Raw genomic sequence first — 17,032 nt, forward strand, 5'->3', positions numbered from 1 at the left:
GTGAGTGAGAGACAGGCGAGGGGTTGGAAGAGAATCACCTCCAATCTCTCTGGCCAGGTTTTTGGGGAGGTCAATCAGAAAATCACATGGTCTGTCACTGACTATTTGGCACTCACTACAAATAGCTTTGAGGTAGGTACTAAAGGGCTTAGAAAATAAAATGGGTCCTTGGGGCCAGCCCCATGGCTTGGTGGTTGAATGCGCGCGCTCCGTTGCTGGCAGCCCGGGTTCGGATCCTGGGCGCGCACTGATGCACCACTTCTCTGGCCATGCTGAGGCCGCGTCCCACATACAGCAACAAGAAGGATGTGCAGCTATGACATACAACTATCTACTGGGGCTTTGGGGGGAAAAAAAATAAATAAAATCTTAAAAAATAAACAAATAAATAATTATTAAAAAAATAAATAAAATAAAATAAAATGGGTCCTAACTTGAAAATGAAATGTGTTTATAGCACTTTCCTTTCTAACTATCTGTGCAGAAACATGTCTACTCCACAATTAAATAAATAGGTGTGGTCTGGGCTGATTTTATTCAATGAAAAGTAGACAGTCTTTCCCCAATATGGTTCTTTTTAAACCGATAATGAATTTTATAAATACTTGCTCTAAAGGAGTTAATTAAATAAGATGTATAGATGTGTACAGTATCAGAGACTGAAAGCAATCGATCCAGACTTTTAGCTATTTAAGGAAACAAAACCTTCTCTCTCTCTAAAAAAAAAAACAACTATTACACGCTACACTGTTAAATAATAGAAGGTTTTAAAGAGTGTTGATTATCTAAGATCCACCCAAAGTGTTCCTTTTAAAAATAAGGTTAATATATTTGATTTTTTGACTCTCAACGCTTAGTCCTGGCAATATTGATAGTTGGCTGTGGGACCCTAGAAAGTCACACTCATTCCGTATCTCATTTGTGAAATGAAGACAATACTATTTACTTCAGATATTTTAACAATAAAATGAGAACATGCATATGAAAGTACTTGATATTAATATTAATAACATTGTTAACTGCTAATAAAATAAGAATCTCTCAAGTGCCTTCTAGTTTTAAAATGCTATTATTAACGAATAATTATTAAAGAGTTTAGTTAAAGAGAGTTCTTTTAGAGACACATACTGAAGAAGATTAGGATGAAATGATGTAACAACTGAGACTTGCTTCAAAATAATCCAGTGGGAGCAGTGGGCTTGTGTATAGGTTTTGGCCACATTTTGAGTATTGTTGAAGCTGGGTTAGGGGTACATGGGAGTTTTTTAAAAAACCATTCTACTTTTTTTTTTTTAATATATAATTTTATTTATTTATTTTTTCCCCCAAAGCCCCAGTAGATAGTTGTATGTCATAGCTGCACATCCTTCTAGTTGCTGTATGTGGGACGCGGCCTCAGCATGGCTGGAGAAGTGGTATGTCGGTGCACGCACGGGATGGAACCCAGGCTGCCAGCAGCAGAGCACACGCACTTAACCGCTAAGCCACAGGGCAGGCCCCATTCTGTCTACTTTTTATGTTTGAAATTTTCATATTGAGAAGGAAAAAAGCAAAGAAGAAATTGGTGGGCGATTTCTATTAATACACCTAAGTGCTACTTGATTAAGATGACTTCTCAAGAAAACCTTGATAGTAAAACAAATGGTAGCAATTTTAAATGAATGCCAAAATGCATGAGTTCAAGAATTTGATAACTTGATTACGTTTTCAAATAACCTTTTAATTTATTTTTAACTAAAGGAAATCCATTTTAATTAAATACTATAGCAAAACATTATATTTATATGATTTAAGATTACTAATGGAATCTACATGTTAACCTGGAATCTTAAACACTTCAAGATTTTTCCCAAAAGAAATTCCAGGACATGTTAACAATTTTCTGCTTTCTAAGAACTCAATGTTCTATTATATCTGTTATATCTAATTACATAATTACATATCAATATTTCAAATGATGATATATTTGATACTTCTCTGACAAAATCTATCACTAATTAAAGAGAACATAACAGCAATAAGTACATAATCTGTTCCCTCCCTTACCTTGAAGATGTGAATTCTCTAGGAAGTCTTCATGACTTTCTTTTACTTCTCCAGGTTTTGTTGATCGATACTCACTCCTCAAAGAGATCTTCCACCACCTGAAGATGACCTGTGATTGAGTAGGTGAGAGGAATTAAAACTTGTTTCAATACCAACAGCTACGTTTAGGGTTGGGGTTTTGAAAAGTCACCATGGTAGGCGCATAAGGCTGTGTGTCCAATATCAGCTATAGCTTCCTAGGCTGGCGCCACGTCAAATTAGAAGTGAGGTCTGTGTATCAGTGAACATTTTCCTTAGCGATTAAGGTCACAAAATCAAAATGCTGGAATGAATCTTAAAAATCTATCAAGTCAATTGATGCTAATATCACCCAGAGCCAAATATCTGTTTCTTGAAGATCTCTGAGAATAGAGACTCTCTAAACTTGGGGAGCGGATTCCAGAGTAATTGCTCCATTCCCCTCTCCCTTCCTGTCTACAGGGCAGACAAGATGAGGAGATGCTGTTCTCATGGAAAGCGACAGTTACGTGGACAGGGCAGGGAGAGCACCACTATGCTTTGTTTGATGCATGAAAGTGTCATTACACAGGACGCTTCTTGGTAATGGATCTGCTGATAGTCCATTTGACTTCTATGAGCACTCTGGTTTACTGAAGCAAACCTCATTTCCATGGTTACAGACTGCACTTAAGTGCTATGTTGATTTCATGGCAGCATCAACTACCGGGCCTGACGGGGCCTGACGAGAAGCCCCTTGAAGCTTATCCAACTTATCTCACGTTTTTCAACCTGGAATGAAACTGGGTAGTTCATTGAAAGGACAAAATTCCCACCAACTTGAGAAACACACCAAACTATTTCTGCACTAGAGCTACAGGGGAAGATGATTAAGGAGACAGATGGTGCAGAGAAACGGGTTGGCTTCCCAGTTCTAGGTTCTTCTCTCACTAGCATTACCAGGTAAGGTGAAAATTGTGTTCAGGCAGGCTCTGCCCACGGCAAAATTGTTAAGCAGGTCAAACTTGCTATTGGTGCCTCCCCTTATTTACAGTTTCCTCCTCCCCATTCCTACCCATGTAGTGCTCCCCGGGGTCCTCACAGGTCCTAGGTGCACTTTCTTGAGCCACTGTCCTGGTCTCTCCCAGTGCTCTGCCCCTGTCCCTAGACAGTCCTTGGCGCTGGTCTGGGACCCTCCCAGGCTTTGAGCTGCACAACCTCCTCCTTCCTCCTCACTCCTTTCCCTTTGCCTGCAGGCCCTGGCCTCAGCCAGCTCTCCTCTCCTTCTAGAGTTGCCTCCCACTGCGCTATTATGTCCTGAGGCCTTCTCTCTCCCTTCTCCCCAGCCACTCCCCTTCCCTGAAGTCTGAAAGATAACTGAACTGGCAGCAGAGTAGAGACTCCTCATACTATCTTACCTAACGCTCTGCCTAACAGAAAGCAGGTCCTCAATAAATACTTGTTGAATGAATTAAAGGGTACTTTTCATTTAGATTTTGTTGCTAATCACTTTAGGAGCTGAGGAAAAAATATATATGCCTAAATTACAAAACTTCATAATCTCACAAAATTGTGGCAGCTGATTCCTTTCAGAAAATCCCTTGGCCTGCCACTTTGGATTTTCCTGAGCATGAGGCTCAGCAAAACTGTCCTCTTAAGCATCTTTCTGCACCATCTTCATGGACAGTATCCGTCTGTGAGGGCTGCCATAACAAAATGCCACAGACTGGGGGCTTAAACAACAGAAATGTATTTCCTCACAGTTCTGGAGGCTGGACGTCCAAGATCAAGATGTTGGGAGGTTTGGTTTCTGCTGAGGCCTCTCTCCTTGGCTTGCAGATGACTGCTTTCTTGCAGTATCTCCACATGGTCTTTTCTCCGTGCTTGTACATCCCTGGTGTCTCTTCCTCTTCGTATAAGGACACTGGTCATTGGATTTGGGCCTCACCCTTACGACCTCATTTATGCTTGATTACCTCTTGAAAGGCCCTATCCCCAAATATAGTCACGTTGTGGGTTAGGACTTCAACATAAGAATTTGAAGGGGACACAATTCAGGCCATACCAGAAGAGTATCAAGTATCAAGCATTACAATAGAAACAGCATGAGTTTTGGAATGAGACAGGCCTAGCTGATTTATTTAATCTCTCTGCTCTTGAATTTTCCTTTTCATTTCTTTTCTATTAGATATCACTAAAATTAATATGAAACACTATAAATAATATTTCCTTTCTATTGGATGAAGATGTCAGGAAGTCTGAATCTAATGCTATGTTCTTTATACCACACAATCTAGGACTTGGAGAACTAATTGGGAAGTCAGAAATAATTTAGTCCATCTCCTGCAACTTATACAGATGAGCAAAACATTTCAAGGAGGTCAAGTTAGAAGCAATAGGTCACCTTCCCTACAACCTTACTACTAGGTGTTACATTACAATGAAAGCCAGTCTCAGATTGAATTCTGCCACAAGAAAGACATTTATCACCAAACAGACACCACAAGAGTCCCAAACACATTTCTGGAAGCTCAATGCATCTACCCCCGGACGTCCACGTGGGCACTCTGCAAGAACCTTCTCAGGAAAGTTTCTCTTTGGGTCAAGTGCACCTGTATTACAATGACATCATCAGCTACCCTTCTAGCCAGATCAAGCAACTAAATCCTGGGTTAAGTGGGGGATTCGGAACAAATGGAGTTCTATACAGGGAGCTACTCCACAAATGTTATGTTACCGAGCTTACTTCTTTCATTGTTCAAAAAAAGGCAGAGACCCTTGTTCAGTCTTACTTGTCAGCCTCATATCTTGCATATCACTCATTTCATCTATAAAAAATTATTTCTGACATTCCTTATACTAATTAACTAAGCCTCTGGTACTGATCTAGAAGGCAATCAATATTTGAAGTGCTTGCTATAAAGTATCCTCAGGACACAGACTCAAGTTAACTTGCATACACAGATAAGCATCCTACTGGCTCCTCTGAGGTATTTAAAGTAAATTACTGAGAATATAACACTTGCCTGAGGAAACGTGGCTGGCTAAAACCAGAATCCAAGCCTCCTCACTCCTAACTCATCAACACAGGGTTTGTTCAGAGGCATGAAGATTTCTTTATATACAACCTTTATATTACAACTCATCAGGCCACCTCTACAGAGCAGCACACAGAAATCTAATATTCTGAATCACAACTTAGCCTTGTCAAGACTCGATTATGTCCCACATACTGTACTTACTAAAACAGAAAAATATATTAGACATTTTCTACCACTTATTGTCTCTCGGATTGGTAAAGATATTTTTTTAAGTGACAAAATCCAATATTGGTGAGGACAAGAAAAAATGGGAGTCCTTAATAATCATCGAGAGGAGTGTAAATTGGTTTGGCAATACCTATCAAAAACCTTATAGACCTTAGGGGCAAATATCATGCCCTTTGACCTAGATATTCTACTTGTAAGAATTTATCAGAGATGTGTACAACGTGTTTTATATAAGAATGTTTGTCATCGGTTAATTATAATAACGCAAAATCAGAACCAGACTAAGGGTCCAATAGTTGGGACTGGTTAAATAATAATGGCACATTTAGATGATGGAATACTCTGCAGCCAATAAAATAATTTGTGAAATAATAATTAACATTGTAGAACAATGTTAATGATCATTTTTTAAAAGACTCAAAAGTGTATACACCACGGATCCGAATATTGAAAGAAAATGTTTATATATGTAGGGGGAAGGAGCTTCATCCTGTTTCACACGACAGATACAGCCTGAAGGAGGCTGAGCCAAGATGTATCCTCCAAATATTTGTGAATTGGGTGCCAACTATCATGATATTAGCACTATTGTTTATTAGCACTATATTATTAGCACTATATTAGCACTATATTATTTTAAGTCATATATACATATAAAGTATTCTTATCTTTCACTATTCTGAAAACCTCAAAATCTATAAATACTGTTTTAAACATCTTGCTCTGATTAACTGTGAATGTTTTGTTAATGAATACGCCTGCAAGAAAAGCTACAGACGGGCTTCCCGTGGTTTTTGCAAGACTATTTGGATGTGGCTGGAACGTGGGTTTCACTGTGCTTTCCCCAGGTGTCATGAATCTTCCAACCACCTGTGAGCAGTGCATGGCTGTCTTTTTATGGATGAAGAAACCAGCCGTGGACAAGTTAGATAACTTGTCCCAGCTCCTCTCGCCCAGGCAGTGGCTGACCTTGCAAGTCTAGCTCTCTGTCGTCGCCTCATACCCGCGCCAGGAAGGATGGGCAGTCAGCCGCGTTATAGGATACACACCACTATTTGGTATCTTAACAGAAATTATGTGACCACTGGTAGAATTCTTCAAAATTTTTATTTATTTGCAATATTTTTAGAGTTCTTATATATTTCCAGTAAATCTTTGTAATAAACTTGAAAAAAAATTTTTTTTTTTTGTGAGGAAGATCAGCCCTGAGCTAACATCCATGCCAATCCTCCTCTTTTTGCTGAGGAAGACTGGCCCTGGGCTAACATCTGTGCCTATCTTCCTCCACTTTATATGGGACGCCGCCACAGCATGGCCTGACAAGCAGTGCATCAATGCACGCCCAGGATCTGAACCAGGCCACCAGCAGCAGAGCACACACACTTAACCACTATGCCACGGGGCAGGCCCCTAAACTTGAAAATTGAGCTTTCTTTTAAAAGAGAGGTCTCAGATTTCTCATTAATCCTCCCGGCATCTCTTCTGCACAAATTATTAAGGTGAGATGACGAGGTATGTGTCATTTACACAGTGAAGGCCCCTAAAGCTTAGGTCCTTTTCCCCACAGGGATAGCAACTCACTAGGCAGCCCTTAAGGGGGCAACTGGAAAAAGGTGGGCCCAGTTGGGCAGCTCAGCATTTAAGAATATTTGGACAGGGGGCGGCCCGGAGGCATATTGGTTAAGTTCACACGCTCTGCTTTGGCAGCCCAGGGTTCACAGGTTCGGATCCCAGGCACAGACCTACCCATCGCTCATCAAGCCATGCTGTGGTGATGTCCCACATATAAAGTGGAGGAAGATTGGCACAGATGTTAGCTCAGCGACAATCTTCCTCACCAAAAAAAAGAAAAAAAGAATATTTGGACAACGTACACCCCCACCCCACCCCGTGGTCTGAAGACTCTGCTACTCTCACCACTACCCACTGGTGAAAAATCCTGCTCCTGGGACAAAAAGCAGAGACTCTAGTGTTAGATGGGTCTTGGTTTAAACCCAGGTCTCTGTCATTTACCTTGGGCAAATTTCTTAATCTCTTTTGACCTCAGTTTCCTCATCTTAAAAATGGAAATAACGATGATGCCCATGTCACTGAATTTTTCAGGGAGGACATGAGAGAAATCCACAGTGCCCAGCATGATGCCAGACACATGGAGCATGGGCCACAGAGGTAGGCCCTTGCCTCTTTCCTTCTCCATTTCCCTCTTGTTCACTTACTGGGCAGGCCTTCATATTCATAACAACAAACTCGGCCCCAAATACCAATAGATCAGAACCATATCTTTTTTCTCAGCAATTATCTAACAATATTCAACCACACTTCATCAAGGTCTGCTTTTTTCATCATATTCTTCAAAGATATTTATTTCAGCTTTTCACTCTGACCTGCTATTTGATTTTTCTAATCATCAATAATCATTCTGAATTGCATACTCTTTGCTATAAGTATTTCCTCAACAGAATAATTAAGAAGAGTCGTCTCTATCCAGTTAATAAATGAAATTACTCATCAAGGATTAGAGGGACTTGCCAGATACCACCTACTAAATGGGGAATTCTGAATCTTTCTAAGCATCTGTCTAGGAAACATGTTTGCAATTTAGCCACAACTGTTTCTGCTTTCTCCCACAGACTACTTTTATTTTAGCAGATCAAATTTCTCCCTGTTTTGGAAATCATATATAATTAGGGGATTTCACAGCGTGGGGTTGAGATACTGCATCACGGAGAGTTTATGAAATCAAATCTTTTATTAGGTGAAGAAGGATTTTGTTATCTGAACAGCCTACTGAGAAATGGGGAAGCAAGGACTGCCAGGGTAAAATGCATGTAATTTTAACTTTCAGTATCACAAAGCACTGGCATTCCAAAAGGTGGAAAGATGTTATTTTTTTAAACGATGATGAAGATAATTTATTTTATTTCACTGCATATTTAAAGTATAAACAATCATAATATATTTTAGGTGCAAAATTTACAACATCAAATATATGTTCCTCTAAGTATCTATGTTTGGTTCAATTTGTCTAAACACAGCAGAACTTAGATTTTCAGCTATTAAAACTTTTACTCTGGAATGGCAGTCATTTTCATACATTAGGAACAGAAGCAACACTACCAATAATGGGAAAGATGAGTCTAAGAGTTGAATAAACTGAAATTTTTAATAAGGAAGAACTGACTACATTGAAATGCTTCTTTCAATAATTCAGAAATGAAGTTGCCCTAGGAGAGTCAAGGTAATCAACTTCACACACAATGGATGAGATCAGCAATTGGCGGCAGCCGTTGTTGGTTGCCACCCAGCATTCATTTGTCCCCTGCCCTCCCTAAATGAGCCCCGATTTGTCCAGGAGCCTCTCTCCTCTGCATAGCTTGTGCTCAGAGCACAGGCCTCATCTCTAGCTCCAGGGGACAGGACATGATTTCTAAGCCATTTTTGACAGTTTTTTTCCCCTGCCAGTGATTGGTATGGCCATGGGCATGTGATAAAATTTTAGCTGATGAAACACGAGGAGAAGTCAGCAGGAGCTTCTGGGAGAGATTTTATCACTTATAAGGAGAAACACAGTCCCTTTTTGGGTACTGGCTGTTGTGCTTGGATGTGAAGCTGGAGTTGCTGCAGCCATTTTGTGACTATGAGGGGCACAAGTCTGAGGTGACAGAAGTCACCTGGAGGAGACAGAACCAATAGATTGTAGAGAGAAGAAGCCAGAGAACTGTCATTGTGTCTAGAACCTCTTTTCCTTTGGATGCGTTTATATGAAATAATGCCATATTTCATCAAATCTAGTTTGTCATCCATTGTATGCTACAGCATTATTTTGTGTGCCATGTAGAAAGAAAGAACCCTGTCAAGGAAATTGAAACACAATGGTTTTTTATGACTTATTTTATGGTTATTGACTCTTTTATTCTTCACTAGACATGTATTTTATTACATTATTTTTAGCAATTATATTACATCATTAATTTTATAAATTATATAAACACAATATATTATATATACTATATATTAATTATATATTAATATATTAATTTTAATATAATAAATTTATATTACCCTTGTATACACCTAAAAAAAGGACAATATAAGTGGAATAAAAAGAATAAATAGGTATTCTTAAAACTTCCCCATATTCACAGTCCGAGTCTTCTGGCTCATCTCGTGAGTGAGAGTCTTCACTGTTTTACTCAGAATATCGTCCTCTGTGACATCAAGAGCATGGTGATAACAGCAATAAGGTCCTGGGCTCTTAAGCTGGCTTTGCAGTTATGTAGGTCTAGCTTTCTTTTGATTTCTACGTTGGGAACGCTGTAAACATCTCAGATTCACCTCCACTCCCTCCCATTTGCATCCTGGATTAAAAATATGCTCTCCAAGGGCCGGCTCCGTGGCTTAGCGGTTAAGTGCGCACGCTCTGATGCTGGCGGCCCGGGTTCGGATCCCGGGCGCGCCCCGAGGCACCACTTCTCCGTCCAACGCGAGACCGAGTCCCACGTACAGCAACTAGAAGGATGTGAACCTATGACATACAACTATCTACCGGGGCTTTGGGGGGAAAAAAATGAATAAATAAAATCTTTAAAAAAAAAAAAAATAAAAATATGCTCTCCTATAGCTTCTGCGTTTTCTTCCAAGCTGCTGCTGTGATGCTTGGGCTTCTGAGTTGTTTTCATTTTCTGGCTATTACAAATAAAGGTTCTGGGGCCGGCCCCATTGCTTAGCGGTTAAGTGTGCACGCTCCGCTGCTGGCGGCCCAGGTTCAGATCCCAGGCGAGCACCGGCCATGCTGAGGCCGTGTCCCACATACAGCAACTAGAAGGATGTGCAGCTATGACATACAACTATCTACTGGGGCTTTGGGGGAAAATAATAAATAAATAAAGGTTCTATAAACATTTGTGTGCAGGTTTTCGCCCTCTTCTACCCCATTTACGTTGTTAACCATCTTCTATTAGTTAACAATTGTTTATAATAAATTGTCCCTGGTAAAATAACAGTATGGTTTCTGTCTCCTCGTTGGACTTTGCTTGAGATACCTGGTATGAATCTTCTGTCATTCATTATGCAGGGCACTTGGGGAGAGCTTTTAATCTGGGGATATTTCATGTTTAGGACATTTTCTTATACAATTTTTTTCTGGAATTCTTTTTTCCCAGGTATTGGACATCTTGATCTAATTCTTTTATTATCTTTTTTCCCCTTACTTTGGTTCTTTTTTTCTAGGAGATTTTCTCAATTTTATTTTCCAACGCTTCTATTGAGTTTTTCATTTTTCTTATCATATTTTTATTTTCTAAAAGCTCTTTTTAATTTTCTGAATGTTACTTTTTTATTGTGTGCTGTTCTTGTTTCATGAATACAGTATCTCTTCTTATCTTTCTGAGGATATTACCAATGAGTATATTGTTTTGTCTTTGTGCATTGTTTTTATTTTCTCTAAACGTATATTTCCTGTATTTTGTTGTTGTTGTTGTTGATTTGTATTGGCTTTCCGATAATTCTTAGCTGTCCGTGTGATTCAGGAGTGGGGTGCTAGGAAGCTGATTGGAAGCTCTGGCATTTGAGCAGGCCTTGTCCATGGGAGGACCTCATTATGGAGTAATCCACTAGGGCTCTTTGGCTGGAAGATCCTGACTATTAATATCTTGAGATCTCTTCTCTTGGGCTGGTCTGATACCCTAAAGAAGAATCTTCCAGCTTTCTGCCTCGAGGGGATGAGCCTGGCTGCCTACAGCATTCTGTGAGCCACTGGAAAGTTAGAGTGAGTCTCCCAGTTCAGTACGTGGATTTTCACTTAATCCCTTGCCGTATTCAGCCATGAGTCCCTCTCTCCCCAGTGGCCTGGAGCCCTGAGTCCATTACCCACCCAAAGACCAAACTTCCAGTCTTTTCCCGGGGGCAAAGCTGCTGCTGGTCGTGCAGAGGAGAGGAGAGGATGCAGCAGAAGGTAGTTCTAACCACATCTGACACAGAATTTCAACCATTCCTACTGTTTTCAGGTCCTTCTACATCCTCGCTTTCAAAAGAACCTGTTTTCACTCATTCCTGGACTACCCTGCTCTGAGTTTCTGGGGTGCAAATCTGATCGCCTCTTGCCTTCCCCACCACTAGCTGAGATTTCAGCTTTCTCAGGGCCGTTAAGTCAGCTACCAGTAGGTCATCTGCTTTCTAGCATGCAAAACTGCTGCCTTTGTCGTCTTGCCATTCTGTTTGTCTTAGTGGGTTTATGTTCTAGAAAAAAACCTATAATTGTCATTTAGTGGTGTCGCCAAAGGAAGGAAGGTATATAATCTTTAACTAGGAGCTGGACTTCGTGTATTCTTTTTTTGTGTGTGTGAGGACGATCAGCCCTGTGCTAACATTCGCCAATCTTCCTCTTTTTTTGCTGAGGAAGACTGGCCCTGAGCTAACATCCGTGCCCATCTTCCTTCACTTTATATGGGACGCCCCCACAGCATGGCTTGCCAAGTGGTGCGTCAGTGCGCGCCCGGGATCCCAACTGGCGAACCCCCAGCCGCCACAGCAGAACACACACACTTAACTGTTTGCACCACCGGGCCAGCCCCTACACTTCGTGTATTCTTAAGATGTTTAAAATCCTATTGAGAATCGGACATTCTATATTTGTTGTTTTAATTTAAATATATAGGATAATGCAAACGATTAAGTTGGTATTCAATATTAAATTTAGGAATATCTATTAAATTTATAATGATTTTAAGATGTTTAAAAGGGCCGGCCTGGTGGCTTAGCGGTTAAGTGCACTCACTCCGCTGCTGGCGGCCCGGGTTCGGATCCCGGGCGTGCACCGACGCACCGCTTCTCCGGCCATGCTGAGGCCGCGTCCCACATACAGCAACTAGAAGGATGTGCAGCTATGACATACAACTATCTGCTGGGGCTTTGGGGGAAAAAATAAATAAATAAAATCTTAAAAAAAAAAAAAAGATGTTTAAAAGTTTAAAAGAATTTGATCTTCTACATTTTTAAGTTTGTTTCATTACAACTTTTTAAACACTTGGTTTGATTTTGTTAGGTTTGTAATTACGTCTCTTTAGATTTTAGAAATGCTGGAGAAAATCAAATATATTAAATTCATGATATAGATTGAAATGCTAAGAAGATTTAATCCAGTTTGTAAATGGTATTAACATTTAAAAGAATTTAATTTGTTAGATTTATAAGTTTTGTGGCTTTAATTTATAATATTTAAGATAATTTGATTAAGTTTGTAAACAGTCTCAAATGTTTAAGGGATTATAAATTGTTAAACATGTAAGCTAATTAAACATTAATCAAAGAACAATGAAAATGAGTGCTTTTGATTTTAATGCAAAATTACTTGATTTACAATTGAATTTACTAGGTTTGTAAGTTATATTTGAAAGTTTTAAGAAAAAATAGGTTTTTAATCTCTAACTTTAATTGAATATTAGTGGTAAACACAAATAATTGTAATAAATGAAAATATTTGTAATAAATTATACATCATAAATAATTACAAATAATTGGAAAATAGAGTTTCTTAAATCAGATTAAAAAGATTGATTTAGGAATTTGAGGACCACTGGGTGGCCATTTGGAAAAAGAAAATTGATTTATGCCTCATATCAAGATAAACTCCAAGTAGATTAAAGATCTGTGGGTAAAAAAATGAGACCATACAAGTGCTAGAAGGGACAAAATGATGAATTCTTTTATTATCTTTGTAACTATGTCTCAAAATCCCAAAACCATAAGAGAAGATTGAGAAATTTAACTATATAAATACTATAAAAAAACTTCTGCATGGCAGTCTCCAAAGACCTGAATGGAAATGTTTAAACCAGCTTTGTTCATAATAGGTCCAAACTGGAAACAACCAAAATATCCATCAACTGGTAAATGATAATTACATCCATATGACAAAATATTACTCAGCAATGAAAAGAACTGCTGATACATGTAATAACATGGTTGAATTTCAACATTACGCTAAGTGAAAGAAGCCAGAGATAAAAGGCCACAAACTGTATGATTCCACTTAGGGCATGTTGGAAAAGGCAAAACACAAATCAGGCCAGTGGTACCAGGGGCTCGTGGTGGGAGAGGAAACTGACCACAAAGGGACATGAGAGAACTCTGTGGGTTGATGGAAATATTTGGTATCTTTATTATGTTGGTGGTTATACATTTGTCAAATTCGTGGAACCTAAAAATGGCGATTTTTACTATATTAAAAGCATACCTCAAGAAGCCTGATCTTTTAAAAAACACATCAAAGTCAAAAGAAAATGATAAACTGGGAAAAAACATTTGCAATTAATATCATGATGAAGGGCTAATCTCCCTACAGTGTTTGTAGAAAGAGAAAGAAGATGAACAAATTGATTTGAAAAATGAGCAAAAGATATGAAAACAAAGTTCATAGGAAAAAAAATTTACATGGTCCATAAACATACGAAAAGATGCTCAATTTCACACATGATAATAGAAAAGCATATTAAAACCCTGAAATATCATTTCTCATCTATCCACACTAGAAACTCCAAGGGACTGAAAACACACTCTGTCAGCAAGGATGTGGAGAAACAGGTACTTTCATCATTGTGGTACAAAAGCTATGGAGGGAAATTTAGCATGATCTAATAAAATTACAGATGGGAAGAAAAGCATTATTTATGTAATAAATAATGTTGACGTGATAAGCCATCCATGTAAAAGAAATAAATTTAAACTCCTACCTCCAACTGAATTCAAAAATAAAATCTGGATGGACTAATACGACAAATGCAAAAAGTAATACTAGAAGTTTTTAGGAAAAAAAGTATTACTTTTGAAATAATAAATAATAATACTACCATTTTCATTTTAGAAAATGGTACAGGGACCAAGGATAGCAACACTAAGAATGATTATGCATGCTTTTAACACCATCGTTATTCTCTGGCTGAGATCTTGGAATCAGAATTCTAGAGGTGACTGATTAGAAGCTGTTATTTTAACTTGGTAATTCCCTACAGAGGTGGTAGGTATTAGTTTTGCTTCCTCTCCTAGCTCTTGAGATCCAGAAAAGTAACTGTAAGCAATATTCTTTATAGAAAACCATTCTATTACAATAAATCAGAGGGTCTAGGGAATTCACCATTACTGTCAGTTTCTCCTTACCATGCATAAAGACTTGGATGCTTCCACCTCAGACACACTCTCACATTAGGCAGATTTTCTGAAAACAGAATTCTCACAAGATTTTGCACAAAGGAAGGAAGATAAGTAAGAAAACCATACACACCGATGATAAGCAATTTTTTCAAAAGAAAATGAGGGCAAAATCCGACATCAGTACTTATGATTCAGGGGAAAGGAGTCATATAAGCAATAAGGGGATAAAATGTATGTCATACTAATGGGTGGGATGTCACAACTTACTGTGTTCCTATAGTGTGAGGGCACAAATGGGGCTTCAAGTGTCTCCAAGCAGGTGTTTTGGACTCAGAGGGACATTCCAGCTCAAAGACTTACTAGCAGGGTGACCTTGGGCCCGTCTCATAATCTCTGTTTGCCTGTTCTTATCGCTCCTATCTTCTAGGAGGACTAAAATGAAGTGATACATGTAAAGGTACATAGCAGAGTACCAGATACATTTTTATTTTCCTTTCCTATCAAATTACTACTGGAATTTGTTTACATAACAGGTCAAGAATACAGACGTAGTTCCCTAGGTTTGGAAGAAACACAGATCCACTCTTGTAGCTCCAGTTGAAGAATTTGATGAAACCCACAATTTTCTAAGTCTGGAGACGGTGGGACCATTCCCAAGTGCAGAAAGACAGTGTGAGTCAGGGCCACACCAGTCAACTCGAACACACACTTCACAGAGGCCTGACCCCAAAACACTAAGTGTGTCTGCCAGATGGGTATGCTACAAATCTCAAAGAAATTCAAAGTACTCTACAAACAATAAGATCAAACCAAAAAAAAAAAAAAAGCTCTGAACACAGATGACGCAAGTGAAGCTGTTTTCTTTGGAATTAGTACAATATTATCTTCTGGAACAATGCCCAGTAAAAAAAAATTAGTCTGGAACGCTCTCTCCAAAACCTTCCTGGATATGGCAGGAAAAGTGACTAAGCAGGTAGGAAGGCGCAGGTGTCTATGGCCCCACTTCACGGAGTGCATCTCAAGATGGACCTGCCTCTAAACCTGTAAGCAACTTCTTCATAAAATTACTATTTACAACCCGAAGGTGTCTATGCTTTCAATTCTGGTACAAAATAGTAATTTACTCATACAAAATTTTTTTTAAAAATTTCCCCCAAATTTCTCAGGGTCCGGTTAGAAGTAGCTCTTCCCTGGCAGGGAATGAGGGAACATCAGACCCAACTGGCGGAGAAGCTGACAGTTTATTTCTTGATTAGAGAAACATTTGCTATCAGAAATACAGCCTTTCTCTCTCTTTCCTTTCTCTCGGGAGCTAGTTATATTTCCTCTTGTGACTTACCCACTCCCTACTACTGCTCTCTTCAAATGCATCCTCAGGTAGAGGCCAACCACTCAGAAAGAGGCCACTTCCTAGTTTTATTTCTGTTGCCTTCTTTCAGGATCTCTCCACATGTAATGTTTCCCTCTTCCCTACGGGTCTCTGCTTCTTCTTTGTAAAGTAAACACTTCCTACCAAATACTTATGTCTATGCCCTTTTCAGTGTTTGCCAGTCAAAAGAATAACAACTAAAGCACTTTTGTTTCTGGGAATTAAAGATTTCTTAATTTTTAAATCTATAAAAATTGGATATACTTTGTTAGTTTCTGTTATAGACTGAATTGTTTCCCCCCTCAAAATTCCTGTGTTGAAGCCCTAACCCCCAATGTTTCTGTATTTGGGGATAGGGCCTTTCAAGAGGTAATTAAGGTTAAGTGAGGTCATAAGGATGTGGCCCTGATCCAATATGACTAGCGTCCTTATAAGAAGAGGAAGAGACACCAGAGATTCATATGTACAGAGGAAAGACCATGTGAGGACACAGTGAGAATGCGGACATCTGCAAGCCAGGAAGAGGCCTTAGAAGACACCAAATCTGCCAACACCTTGATCTTGGACTTCCAGCCTCCAAAAAAATGAGAAAATAAATTTCTGTTATTTAAGCCCCTCAGTCTGTGGTATTTTGTTGTGGCAGCCCTAGTAGACTAATACAACTCCCAAAATGATAATGATAAAATAATAATAGTTTTTATTGAGTGCCTACCATGTGCCATGTGCAGTGTGCTTTAGACTTTATCCTGTTTAACTTTTACGACAACCCTAGGAGGTTAGTATCATTGTACATTTTACAGATAAATAAACTAAGTCTGAAGGAAGTTTAGAAATGTGTGCCCTAACTCATTTACTGCTCAGTGGACTTGAATCCAGGTCTATCTGACCCCAAACCTCTAAATCTGTTAAATATGTTAAACCTGTTGGACATGTTGCCTCACTGGAATGACAAAAAGCCTTAACTTGTCAATGTCCATGAAAATGGAGGGAAGCAGTGGTGTTTATCATCCTAATGATGCTAATCCACACATCCTTTATATTTGGCACTGGATGGATTTTGTACTTACATTTGATGGGGGTATGATGGATGTCCTAAGAAATCATAGTATTTCATTCATTCCACATTCCACAAGTACACAGGACATTGCTTTGTTCTGGGCAAAACAAACTCCTGCCCCCATGGGGATTACATTCCATAGGGAGG

The 17,032-nt window shown here is 39.1% G+C and overlaps 1 protein-coding gene across 1 annotated transcript in view; it reads right to left on the reverse strand.

Moving 5' to 3' along the window:
* FBXO36 (F-box protein 36) overlaps positions 1-17,032 on the reverse strand; it is an 88,189-nt gene that overhangs the window by 39,302 nt on the left and 31,855 nt on the right. The window contains exon 2 of the mRNA XM_004427660.3: positions 2,047-2,155. Coding sequence (XP_004427717.1) covers positions 2,047-2,155 — 109 coding nt within the window. The remainder of the gene's footprint in view (positions 1-2,046; positions 2,156-17,032) is intronic.

This window comes from Ceratotherium simum, chromosome 37, assembly GCF_057802395.1.
Source record: "Ceratotherium simum simum isolate JZ-2026a chromosome 37, ASM5780239v1, whole genome shotgun sequence".
In the NCBI taxonomy this organism is placed as follows: domain Eukaryota; kingdom Metazoa; phylum Chordata; class Mammalia; order Perissodactyla; family Rhinocerotidae; genus Ceratotherium; species Ceratotherium simum.